Consider the following 13,764-nt stretch of genomic DNA (forward strand, 5'->3'; position numbering starts at 1 on the left):
TACTGGGTAAATATTCTAAATAAAATGATTAATGAAATTAGATATGGAATGTTATGGCTCTGGAATGTATGTCCGTTTAGAACAGCTCTATGGAAAAATAGGTTTTAAGTTCTGAACAATTAACCTATAACTATTTTCAGTACAGCATTAATGTTGTTTATGGGGAACCAACTACACCTAACAATTTTAACAATGATGAAAATCTTCTTCTTTCAACAAACCGGCAGTATCCCACCGAGGCAGGGTGACGCAAAAAGAAAAATTAGTTTCTCTTTTCAACTTTAGTAATATATACAGGTGAAGGGGTTACTAGCCTGTTGCTCCCAGCATTTTAGTCACCTTTTATAACATGCTTGGCTTATGGAGGAAGAATTCTGTTCCACTTTCCCATGGAGATAAGAGAAAATAAACATAGACAAGAACTAGTAAGAAAAACAGAAGAAAACCCAGAGGGGTGTGTGTATATATGTTTGTACATGCATGTACGTATAGTATGACTTAAGTAGAAGTAGAAGTAGCAAAACGTACCTGAAGCCTCGCATGTTTATGAGACAAAAAAGACACTAGCAATCCTACCATCATGTAAAACAATTTCAGGCTTCCATTTTACGCTGGCTTGGCAGGACGGTAGTACCTTCCTGGGTGGTTGCTGTCTACCAACCTACTATCTTGCAAAGATGAAAATATACGAAGTAAAAGGAATGCTATTATAAATCAGTCAATGTGTTCTTTCAATTTCAATTATTACACAGGGTATAGTGTACATAATGAACCAGCCCGACAATCTTTCCTCAGAAATATCACCAGACATAAGATTAGAGGAGTACGTACTGCAGATGACCTACTGGCCCATGTTAGGCAAGCCCTGCAGTTGGCCTGCTACCCTATGCCAGGCAATTCATACTAGGAGTGAGAAACTCTGCAGTAAGCCTACTGGCTGATGCTAGGCATCTCCTACAATTAAATTTAATATAGTTTCTTAGGAAAACACAGCCCTAATTCACAATTTCAACACAGACACAAGCTGTATACATTGCATTCTTCACAAGTAATCCACAAATTGGAGATTGAACTTTAATGATGTTTCAGTTTGTTTCACTGACTAATTTATATTAAAACATTTACTCTAGCTGAGAAACAATTAATGTTTATAACTGAGGATAATGCACACATGCCCTGTAAAGTGAGCTGTATCTAACAGCACCGGCAAGTGAGACTTCTGAATGCCACATATGATGAAGTCCTAGAAATGATTGTCAACTTTGACCATCTGTATCTTTCCCTTAATGCCTGGATAATGCAGTAACAAACATTGCCCAGCATCAAGCATGAAAGATGAGGTAAAGCACTTATCAAAGGAATGAAAAAGTTACTTATTATCAACTTATCAAAACTGTAACCAGGCAAATTTAAATGAAAGATTTTCAGTCCTGCCAGAGCCCCACTTGTGACAATCTCCATCAGCCATTCTGTTACAATTCGCCCACCAAGCTCAAGCTCCAAAGTTGTTAGATTTGTTGAAGAACAGATAAGTTTGTGTGACAACAAGTACAGAGTATCAGTGACATTGTAGTGACTGGAGATACTAAGACATTTCAACCTTGTTAACTGGCAAAGGTCTATCCTGTCAGTGGCCTCACCTTCAACCTCACATCTCTCACAGGATGTTACAAGTGCCAGCTCCTCTAAGGACTGGCACATATTGATGAGCTGACATAAAACCTTGACATTCACCTCATTAGTAAGATGAAACTGTAATATTTTCAGAGATGATCCAACTCTCTGCAGCGATGGTGTGTATAAACCTAATAAATCATCATTACTCATGTAAACATCAACAAAAATAGTCAAATATTGGCAACTAATTCGAGAAAGAAGTTCTGCATTTTCACTGGTATGTTTAATTTTCCATGGGCCTCTCAACAAATGTAAACTAATGTGCTCTAACTTTTTGAATCTAGTATTATCGTGTAATTTTGAACAGAGGCAAAATGACGTAAAGCTCATTTCACGAAGATTATACTCGACTACTTTCTCTTGTAAGGACTTTGGACCAGCACCCAGATATGAAGGTGATGCAAATGGAAAATTGAGAGAATACTTGCTCAGAACCCAGTCTTCTGAATCACACATGATGCTTCTTATATCCGGGTATATGTATAAGAGGTGATGCAAAAAGTCCCGTACATCTCTATGAATTCCTACATCTACATACTTTAATTTTGGGAAAGTCATTTTAAAACCTTCCCCATTCTGAATTTTAAGATTGACAGCATCTTTGTCTAGGCCATCAAAAAAGCCTGTGTATAAACTATCTTCCAGACCCTCCCCACCATCAATCACAATTTCAACAGTAGATGATATTTCCTCAAATATTTCATCTTTTCTGACAGCAACAATAACTGTTTCAATGCTAGGAGCAGCATGTCCAATTTCCCTTAAAATATCCCCTTTAACAAATTCCATTCTCAGATAAATCCACTTAATTAATGGAGAATTTTTACATATAGTAACCACAATAGATGGGCAATCAAACTGTAAATTAACTGTGTAAAGTTTTTCTATTCCAAAAGGTTGAAGTTTCAAAAGAAAATTATTTAAGGTGACACAAAAGGTATTTGGTACCACCGTCACTATCTGAAAAGAAAAGAAAGTCATGTTTAGAAGAATGAAGAGATAAGTACACAAAGAAATATATATACACAACATATAAACAAACACATATGAAAGTGTGAATGGCACATATAGAAACACATGTGAATGTGCATATAATACAAATACATGTGCATGTGTACATGATGTATAAATAAAGGCACACGAGTTTATGAAAAGGAAAAATGTGTATAAAAAATGAGCGTGCATGTATTTTTTTTATTAACACATTGGACATTTCCCACCAAAGTAGATAATTATTATTATTATTATTATTATTATTATTATTATTATTATAATCAAAAAGAAGCTCTAAGCCACAAGGGCTATACAGCGCTTCAGGGTAAGGAAGGAAGCGAGGCTATCGGGCGGCAGAAGGGGAAAGGGATGATTAGTAGGTTACAGAAAACAGCAGGGCAGGGGATAGTGTGGGGGTAGAGGGTAGCAAGAGACTGAGGTAGAAAGGGCTGAAGGTATCATCATCAGAGTTTGTGGATTAAGTCAGTTGTTGTCAAAAAGTCAATGAGAGAGTCCGGATGAAAGGTGGGTCCATCAGCAAGGAGGGAAGGTAAAGAGAGAGCAGCGGAGCGAAGACGACGTTGGAGGTAAATTCTGTGTGCTCGCTGATAGAGTGGGCAGTCTAACAGAATATGGCTGACCAATACTGGAACCTGACAATTCTCACAGAGAGGAGCAGGGCGCCTCTTCATGAGATATCCATGAGTAAGACGAGTATGGCCAATGCGAAGGCGGGAGAGAGTAGTCTCTCAACCTCGACACTGGTGACAAGAAGACGGCCAGTAACCTATACTCGGTTTAATAGAACAAAGTTTGTTATTGAGCAGAGCAGACCAACGTTGTTGCCAACGGGTGTGAAGGTGGGTAGCTATTACAGCAAAATAGTCCGGAAATGGAACACCTCTATATGAAATTGGTAGGTCATGTACTGCTGAAAGCACAGCAGTGTCTGCCTGTTCATTGCCCTGTACATCAACATGACCAGGGACCCAACTAAAAACAATATCTTTATGCTTGGTAGAGATGTGGCGTAGCCAATGTTGGATACGGAGAAGTGGGGGGTGAGGTGTATCAAATTTCCGTATAGCCTGTAGCGCACTAAGGGAGCCTGAGACAACCACAAATGATGATAAAGGCATAGATGCAATACGAATAAGTGTTGCAAGAATGACATACAATTCAGCAGTAAAAATGCTAGCCGAAGATAGTAAATGCCCTCGCACAACACTGTCCGGAAACACTGCTGCGAATCCGACGCTGTCAGAAGATTTAGAGTCATCTGTGTACACGGCGATGGCATGAGAATGAGAGTGGAAGTGGTCAAGAAAAAGAGAGCGAGAAGCCACTATAGGCAGTTGGGCTTTCGAGCAAGGGACTGAGAAAGAACAGACCCGAACAGCTGGAACTTCCCAGGGGGGTAGGGAAAAGTGAGATGCTACATGAACATATAAAGGCGGTAACTGAAGGGAAGACACGAGAGAATGTAGGCGAAGAGAGAAGGGATGGAGCAAACAGGGGCGGCGAACAAATAAAGAATGTCTACTAATATCAGTGACCATTCTATAAATGGAAGGATTGCGGAGATCGTGAGAGCGCACATAGTAGCGAAGGCAATGGGCATCACGGCGATCAGACAAGGATGGAACATTCACTTTTGCATAGAGGCTCTCAACAGGGGAAGAGCGAAAAGCATCAAGGCATAAACGTAATCCTTGGTGATGGATGGGGTTAAGGCTAGAGAGAGTAGCAGGAGAGGCCGCTGAATAGATCTGGTCACCATAATCAAGTTTCAATAAAATGAGGGCTGAATGTAGGCGAAGGAGAGTTCGACGATCAGCTCCCCATGAAAGATGAGCAAGGATTTTAAGAAGGTTCAGCCAGCTGTGACAAGTTGCCTTTAGAGAGGTAATGTGGGGTTTCCAGGATAACCTACGGTCAAAGAGAAGGCCTAGAAACCTGACTGTATCACGTTCAGGGATACGTGAGCCATAGAGGTACAAAGGATGATCAGAGATGACAGAGTGTCTTGTGAAAGTAATTTGGTGAGTTTGGAACTGGAAAATTTAAACCCATGTGTGGTGGCCCAATTGGTAACACGGTCGACTGCATGCTGGAGAGAAACTGTAATGAGGTGACAGTCAGCGCCTGCACAAGCAATAGTGAAGTCATCTACACAGAGTGATGACCAAATATTGTATGGAAGAACAGACATCAAATCATTTATAGCAAGGAGAAGAAGTGTTGTGCTCAGAACACATCCCTGACGGACACCTTCAGCTTGGACAAAGTCAGGGGAGAGCACATTATTGACTTGAACACGGAAATGTCTGTCAGTTAAAAAGTTCTTAAGGAAAGATGGTAGATTGCCTCGGAGGCCTAAGGAGTGGGTTTGGGCCAAAATATTACACCTCCTAGTTGTGTCATATGCCTTCTCAAGGTCAAAAAATATGGTAATAACTGAGTGGTTATTCGCAAAGGCATTACGAACATACGTATCCAAACATAGTAAGGGGTCTATGGTAGAACGGCCCTTACGAAAGCCATATTGATGAGTGGAGAGACTGTTGTGTGTCTCTAAATATCACATATAACGTTTATTTACCAGACTTTCCATCACTTTGCAAACTGCACTGGTAAGAGCGATGGGACGATAGTGGGAGGCTTCATGTCCCGTAGTACCCGGATTGTGGAAAGGGAGAACAATGGCAGATTTCCACAGCTGTGGAAGAACTCTTTGTGACCAAATAAGATTGAAAAGGCGTAAGAAGACTGCAAGGGCTGACTGATGTAAATGCTGTAACATACGAATATGAATGTCGTCGGGCCCAGCTGTCGATGATCTGCAAGCTGAGAGTGTTGCCTCCAGTTCCTGAAGTGTAGAAGGCACATTATACTGTTCTTCTCTGAGAGAAGAAAAGTCCAAGGGCTCTAACTCTCTGGCAGATTTTGAGGAAAGAAACGAGGGACAGAGATGGAGCCCAAGAGAAATACGGATCAGATGATTGCCAATTTCAAAGGCAACATCTAGAGGGTTTGCTATATCAACACTGGCAACCGCAGAACAGGAGCCGGGTTAGGAGAATATTTACCACTCAGTTTCCGTACTTTTTTCCAGACTGCACTCATAGAGGAAGCAGAGGTGATGGTGGAGACATAATCTCGCCAGCAAGTGTGTTGTCCAGAGGCCTGAGGAAGGGTTGTTGAGGTGGTTCGGACATGTAGAGAGAATGGAGCGAAACAGAATGACTTCAAGAGTGTATCAGTCTGTAGTGGAAGGAAGGTGGGGTAGGGGTCGGCCTAGAAAAGGTTGGAGGGAGGGGGTAAAGGAGGTTTTGTGTGCGAGGGGCTTGGACTTCCAGCAGGCATGCGTGAGCGTGTTTGATAGGAGTGAATGGAGACAAATGGCTTTTAATACTTGACGTGCTGTTGGAGTGTGAGCAAAGTAACATTTATGAAGGGATTCAGGGAAGCCGGCAGGCCGGACTTGAGTCCTGGAGATGGGAAGTACAGTGCCTGCACTCTGAAGGAGGGGTGTTAATGTTGCAGTTTAAAAACTTTAGTGTAAAGCACCCTTCTGGCAAGACAGTGATGAAGTGAATGATGGTGAAAGTTTTTCTTTTTCGGGCCACCCTGCCTTGGTGGGAATCGGCCAGTGTGTTAATAAAAAAAATAATAATAAGTGTGTTTAGCGTCACGGATGACACGGCAAGCGATCGCACGCTTCTGCTTAAAATCAAGAAGTCTCTCAATGGTTCTATTGTACCGGTACCTGCCCCAAGCAGCGCGTTTCAAACGTACTGCACGAGCACAAGCAGGAGACCACCAAGGCACGCATTTCTGAGAATGACTGCCCAAGGTTTGGGGTATAGATTGAGAAGCTGTGGTTAAAACTGAGGACGAGAAGAGGTGTAAAAGCTCATCAATGGAGGACGAAGAAGGGACCTCACTAAAAACAGTTAGTTGTGAGTAAAGGTCCCAATTTGCCTGATCAAATTGCCAGCGTGAGTTACGAAGAGGTGGTGAATATGAAGGGGAAGTAAGAATGATTGGAAAATGATCGCTGTCATGTAAATCCGCGAGAACAGACCAGGTGAAGTCTAGTGCGGCGGAGGAAGAGCAGACTGAGAGATCGATGCAAGAGAGAGTATGAGTACGAGGATCAAAATGGGTGTGAGCACCTGTATTTAAAACATGGAGGGGGTGGGAAGCAAGAAAAGCCTCTAGCTGAATGCCATGGGAATCACACTGAGGCCCCCCCCCAGAGGAAATGATGGGCATTAAAATCGCCAAGTAACAGAAGTGGTGGCGGTAATAACGAAACAAGAAAGGCAATATCCGGAATAGATAATGCTCGAGAAGGAGAGAGATACAAAGAACAGAGTGTATACCACCTATGCAGGTGGATACGGGCTGATGTGTAATGCAGCGAAGTACGAACAAATAGCTGATGGTATGGAATATCAGTGCTTAGAAGAAGGGCACTTTCGTTAAAGGTCCTATCAGGAAAAGGATCCGAAGAATACAATAAATTATAGCCTGAGATGGGATAGATAACAGCAGAGTGTAATTTTGGTTCTTGTAAGCAAACACCAACAGGGGAAAATTGGGAGAGCAACACCCCGATTACCCGAGGCCGCGTATATTCCACTGTAAATAGGCCATGATTGGCAACGATATACTAGAAATCCGCTGGTAAGGGTACTTACGGACTAGAGGGGTTAGAAAAGTCCACATGCGGTGGCAGCGGAAAACGTTCAAGCAGCGAAGGAACGGTGCATTGTGAAGAAAGTTGTTGCGCAGATGGAGAAGAGGAAAGAGAAGGAACAGAGGATGGATCAGTGTCCACTGATGGTTTGGTCTCTGCAATATATTCAGAGATTGTTTCAAGTGTTTTGGAGTTCAGAGACATCGTATGGGAGACAGTATTGGAGATGGAAGGAGGAGGAGTTCGAGTAAAGATTGGAACTGTAATGGACTGTCCCAAAGTAGGGGGCGCAAAAGGGTGGAGGGAACTGGAGAAGTGTGGGAGGGGACAGAAGAGGTAGAAACCTGGGAGGTGGCAGAAGAGGAAGAAAATTGGGAGGGGAGAGGGGAGGAAGGCACAGTACGAGGAGGAGGATGAACCTCCGCACTTGTAACAGAGCCAGTGAAAGGGGAAGACCCAGGTACAGAGACCGGGAAGATAAAATGTGGAGGTGGATGAAGGGAGGGAGGGGTTAAAGGAGATTTTTTGGACTTCTGAGAAGTAGAGAGACGATTGGGAGGAGGTGTCGTACGAGGTCTTGTCGATACTAGGGTTTGTGAGGGAGAACAGGAAGAAGTGAGAACAGACTGAGGTGTTGAAATAGGGACGTCTGAGCCCAGGACAGCAAAAGAATTAGATACAGGAGTGTCTATGGGACTGCAGAGGAGGCTGCAGAAGATGGGACCCCAGAAGTGGGGGGACGTTTTGAAACACGAGAATAAGAAACACGGGGTAGTCTCCCTTGGAGGCGGAGATGAGAAACTGCCATAGCATAAGGGAGACCTTCTGCCTCTTTGAGGCAACGAATTTCCCGCTCATTTAAGTAGACCTGGCAACGGCGAGAGTACGAAGGGTGAGCCTCATGACAATTAAGGCAAGAGGGAGGTTGACTGCAAGACATATTAGAATGGTCATCGGCACCACAGACTGGGCATTCAGCTATAAATCTGCAATACTTCATTGGGTGGCCAAATCGCCAGCAATTTCTACACTGTTGCGGTGTAGGGATCACCTTTCGAACTTGTAACCGATGTCCTGCTACATAAACAGAGGATGGGAGTTCACGGCTGTCAAAAGTTAAACGAGCCACATTGCAAGGGTATCGTCTCCGCCAGCGGGCAGGAAGAACATAAGTGTCTATCTGAGAATTGGGAGATTTTGGAGTTCCAGCTGTTCGAGAATGTCATTGCCACATGTCTGGAAATACTGTTGGACTATTGTATGGGGCAGAATGACAGTACCACTACAAGAATTGAGGGAATGATGTTTTTCGATAGTGATAGGAATAGTATTGATATGTGAAAGAAGAGAAAGATCATGAGCTTGGGTAGCATTCTGGACTGTGATGATGTGCGTACCACTCTTAAGAGCATGAAAGGAAGTATCTCTACCAACATGGCGTAGGAGCTCTTTGCCAATACTATGGTCAGAAAGATAGGCAGTAGAAGAAGTCGGTTTTAAAGTAAAGAATTTAGTCCATTGTGTGGTCTGAAACTGAGTGTGGAGAGGGAGTGCATGACGTGTCGGTCTTTTCCGAGTAGAATAAGAAGGTAACGAAGTAACATCATCAGGAGATTGTTGTTGGCATTTAGAAGTGGGACCAGAGTTGGTCCGATGTGGGACGGGCTGGCGATTCGAAAATTGCCGCACCATAGAGGGAGAGGCCGGAAGCATAGTCAAAGGAGAGCAGAGGTCAGGCAAATCAAAGGAGTCAGTCAAAAGCCCGGCACCTGAAGCGGGTGACGAAACAGCACCAGCAAGAGGTACAGGGGCCTTAGGAGTGTCCGAAGAGTGGTCAAAAGACGAGGCGAGGTCAAAATGAGGTGCGGTAACAAGAAGGGGCCCGGGGGTAGAGGGGTCATGGATTGGGAACTCCATGGTTAGGTTATTTCTTTCTTTTTGTTTTTAAGAAAAAAAAGAAGAAAAGAAAATAAAAATAAAAAAAAGAATAAAAAAAGGGGGGACCGGGGAGGGAGAGTTCCTGGGAGGAATGAAAGGGCCAGAAATCTCCCTTCACACCCAAGAGGACCTCAGCACCTCAAGTAGTGCAGATGCAGCATGGAACCCGTGCCATACCCTACCCTTCATGCCAATAAACCAGCAATCCGGGATAACAACCTCACATCTGCTGAGCTACCTCGGTGGACAAAAGAGAGGGCGGCTGGATATCCATCACAAAGCATATCTCCTTTGGCCACCACCCTTGGAATCCGAAAGGCAGCCTCCAGAGATACACCCGTTGCCCAAAAGACACCCAAAGCCACCCCCTGGGAGACCGGAGAGGGAGTGAGGCATCCCCAGGCGGTCCAAATTCCACGGCAAACTACACGACCGCCAAGAACCTCAACGGAATGGGATGGACTCCGGTACTCTTTCCCCTACCCAGGAACTAGTGTGCTTGTGGGAAAAATCCTAAAGGCCAAAAAGAGGAAGGGCAAAAGGGTGGGATGGGGAGGAGGAGGAGGAAAGGAAAAAGGGAGGATGGAGAGGATGGGATAGGGAAGGGGGGATTGGGGGGTAATTAGGTTTGGTCTGAGGAAGGAGACCAACAGGTCTAATTCCTCAGACGAAGAGCCTCTTCACTATGCCAAGGAGCCCCCCTTGAAGATGTTCTTTTCTGTATGAAAATCTATATTTAATCTAATAAAAAAATTTTTTTTTTGTTAATGCTTTTGAGTGTCTGGAACGAATTAATTAGATTTACATCATTTCTTATGGGGAAAATGGTTTCGACATTCGTGAACTCCAACTTTCGGTAGACTCTGGAACATATTAATCACAAAACTCGAGGGTCCACTGTAATCTGTAGATAGCTCCAACTGTTATGGTTTTTTTTAAGTTTTTAGATTCAAATTTAGTAAATGTATATTCACCATATTCATCCTTGGAGCAGATAGATTTGATACATTCAAGTACATCAGAGTAGTAGATAGCTGTGCCACCTCCTAGTTGATCGGACCTACAGTTGTGTATGGCTGTTAAACCAGGAATAGCAAATATGCTTGCAACGTCATGTTTAAGCCAGGCTTCAGTAAGAGTAATGACTGACATACTGGCATGTAGAGAATTGAGTAATGATAGAAGGTCATCAAAGTGTTGACTCAATGATCTGACATTATAATTGAATACAGGTACCATCCGACTTATGACCGAGTTCGGTTCCGAGAAACCGGTCGTAAGTTGAAATGGACGTAAGTCGAACCTTACTACTGAATATCAACATCACAGTTTTGTAATGACTTTATTTTATTGTTTTATTTTGGTACATCATTTTTTACTTTACTTTTTATGCTTTTAGTACTGTATTTTATACTGTAAGGTTTAGGATAAATACTGTGTACAACACAAACAATTGTTTATTTCCCAGAAATTTGTCATAGAAAACAAGGTTGTAAGTCGGATGGTAGGTGTACTGTTATATTACTGACACTGAGAAGCGTCTTGGCCTGACTAGTAAAGGAAATTACTGTTAGGATTGTTTATGCCATTTAATAAGAGGTTGATATCAGGAGCAATGTTTGCATTCATATGGCTAATGAAGAATGTATGTACAGGTCCGCCATCACATATCCGGCAATCAGACATTCGGTTCCATCAGTTATTCAGCACTAATTTTGGCTAGCATAATTTCACTAACACTAACACTTCCCTAACATTGTTCTACAACACTAACACTTACCTAACATTGTTCTACAACACTAACACTTACCTAACATTGTTCTACAACACTAACACTTCATTAACATTGTTCTACAACACTAACACTTACCTAACATTGTTCTACAACACTAACACTTCCCTAACATTGTTCTACAACACTAACACTTCCCTAACATTGTTCTACAACACTAACACTTACCAAACATTGTTCTACAACACTAACACTTACCTAACATTGTTCTACAACACTAACACTTACCTAACATTGTTCTACAACACTAACATTGTTCTACAACACTAACATTGTTCTGCAACACTAACATTGTTCTACAACACTAACACTTCCCTAACATTGTTCTACAACACTAACATTGTTCTACAACACTAACATTGTTCTACAACACTAACATTGTTCTACAACACTAACACTTACCTAACATTGTTCTACAACACTAACATTGTTCTACAACACTAACACTTCCCTAACATTGTTCTACAACACTAACACTTACCTAACATTGTTCTACAACAATAACACTTCCCTAACATTGTTCTACAACAATAACACTTCCCTAACATTGTTCTACAACACTAACACTTCCCTAACATTGTTCTACAACACTAACACTTACCTAACATTGTTCTACAACACTAACACTTCCCTAACATTGTTCTACAACACTAACACTTACCTAACATTGTTCTACAACACTAACATTGTTCTACAACACTAACATTGTTCTACAACACTAACATTGTTCTACAACACTAACATTGTTCTACAACACTAACACTTCCCTAACGTTTTTTGACAAACTTGCACTAGTTGGCGGAACTTTTGACACTTTCTCTGAACTACATATAACTCTCCATCCTCGGACACCTGCTTAAGATTTATCAACACGGAAGTACCTACCACCTGTCAGTGGCCAGGGACTGATACTCTCAACCATTCCTTCAGTCTACTACCGTCTCTAGTAATCATTCTTTTTATTGGATTTATGAATCTACTAGTTGGCTAAAATGTTCATAATAAAGTAACCGAAATGTTCCACATGTCTTAAGCATGTAATTATCAGTAGTGTATAATATTAATTTTACAACTACACGCTGAACAAAGCTATCAGCACGACACACTAAACAAAACTATCAGTACGACACACTAAACAAAGCTATCAGCACGACACACTAAACAAAGCTATCAGTACGACACACTAAACAAAGCTATCAGTACGACACACTAAACAAAGCTATCAGTACGACACACTAAACAAAGCTATCAGCACGACACACTAAACAAAGCTATCAGAACGACACACTAAACAAAGCTATCAGTACGACACACTAAACAAAGCTATCAGTACGACACACTAAACAAAGCTATCAGTACGACACACTAAACAAAGCTATCAGTACGACACACTAAACAAAGCTATCAGTACGACACACTAAACAAAGCTATCAGTACGACACACTAAACAAAGCTATCAGTACGACACACTAAACAAAGCTGTCAGTACGACACACTAAACAAAGCTATCAGCACGACACACTAAACAAAGCTATTAACACGACACACTAAACAAAGCTATTAACACGACACACTAAATAAAGCTATCAGCACGACACACTAAATAAAGCTATCAGCACGACACACTAAACAAAGCTATTAACACGACACACTAAACAAAGCTATCAGAACGACACTTTAAACAAAGCTATCAGCACGGCAAACTAAACAAAGCTATCAGCACGAAACACTAAACAAAACTATCAGCACGACACACTAAACAAAGCTATCAGCACGACACACTAAACAAAGCTATCAGCACGACACACTAAACAAAGCTATCAGCACGACACACTAAACAAAGCTATCAGCACGACACACTAAACAAAGCTATTAACACGACACACTAAACAAAACAATCAGCACGACACATTAAACAAAGCTATCAGCACGACACACTAAACAAAGCTATCAGCACGACACACTACACAAAGCTATCAGCACGACACACTAAACAAAACTATCAGCACGACACATTAAACAAAGCTATCAGCACGACACACTAAACAAAGCTATCAGCACGACACACTACACAAAGCTATCAGCACGACACACTAAACAAAACTATCAGCACGACACATTAAACAAAGCTATCAGCACGACACACTAAACAAAGCTATCAGCACGACACACTAAACAAAGCTATCAGCACCACACACTACACAAAGCTATCAGCACGACACACTAAACAAAACTATCAGCACGACACATTAGACAAAGCTATCAGCACGACACACTAAACAAAGCTATCAGCACGACACACTAAACAAAGCTATCAGCACGACACACTACACAAAGCTATCAGCACGACACACTACACAAAGCTATCAGCACGACACACTACACAAAGCTATCAGCACGACACACTACACAAAGCTATCAGCACGACACACTAAACAAAGCTATCAGCACGACACACTAAACAAAGCTATCAGCACGACACACTACACAAAGCTATCAGCACGACACACTACACAAAGCTATCAGTACGACGCACTAAACAAAGCTATCAGCACGGCACACTACACAAAGCTATCAGTACGACACACTACACAAAGCTATCAGCACGACACACTACACAAAGCTATCAGCACGACACACTACACAAAGCTATCAGCAC

At 42.1% G+C, this 13,764-nt stretch overlaps 1 protein-coding gene across 1 annotated transcript; it reads right to left on the reverse strand.

The window, feature by feature from the left end:
• Positions 1-516: 516 nt before the first annotated feature.
• LOC128686322 (uncharacterized) lies at positions 517-2,556 on the reverse strand. The gene has a single exon (XM_053773157.2). It carries the CDS (start codon positions 2,464-2,466, stop codon positions 1,195-1,197), a length of 1,272 nt encoding a protein of 423 aa, XP_053629132.2. The 5' UTR covers positions 2,467-2,556; the 3' UTR covers positions 517-1,194.
• Positions 2,557-13,764: the final 11,208 nt, after the last annotated feature.

The sequence above is a fragment of the Cherax quadricarinatus genome, unplaced genomic scaffold, assembly GCF_038502225.1.
Source record: "Cherax quadricarinatus isolate ZL_2023a unplaced genomic scaffold, ASM3850222v1 Contig1049, whole genome shotgun sequence".
Lineage (NCBI taxonomy): Eukaryota > Metazoa > Arthropoda > Malacostraca > Decapoda > Parastacidae > Cherax > Cherax quadricarinatus.

Bases quoted from the DNA above. Each gene is read 5' to 3' on its own strand.
- LOC128686322 (XM_053773157.2), bottom strand. From the start codon at position 2,466: ATGGAATTTGTTAAAGGGGATATTTTAAGGGAAATTGGACATGCTGCT.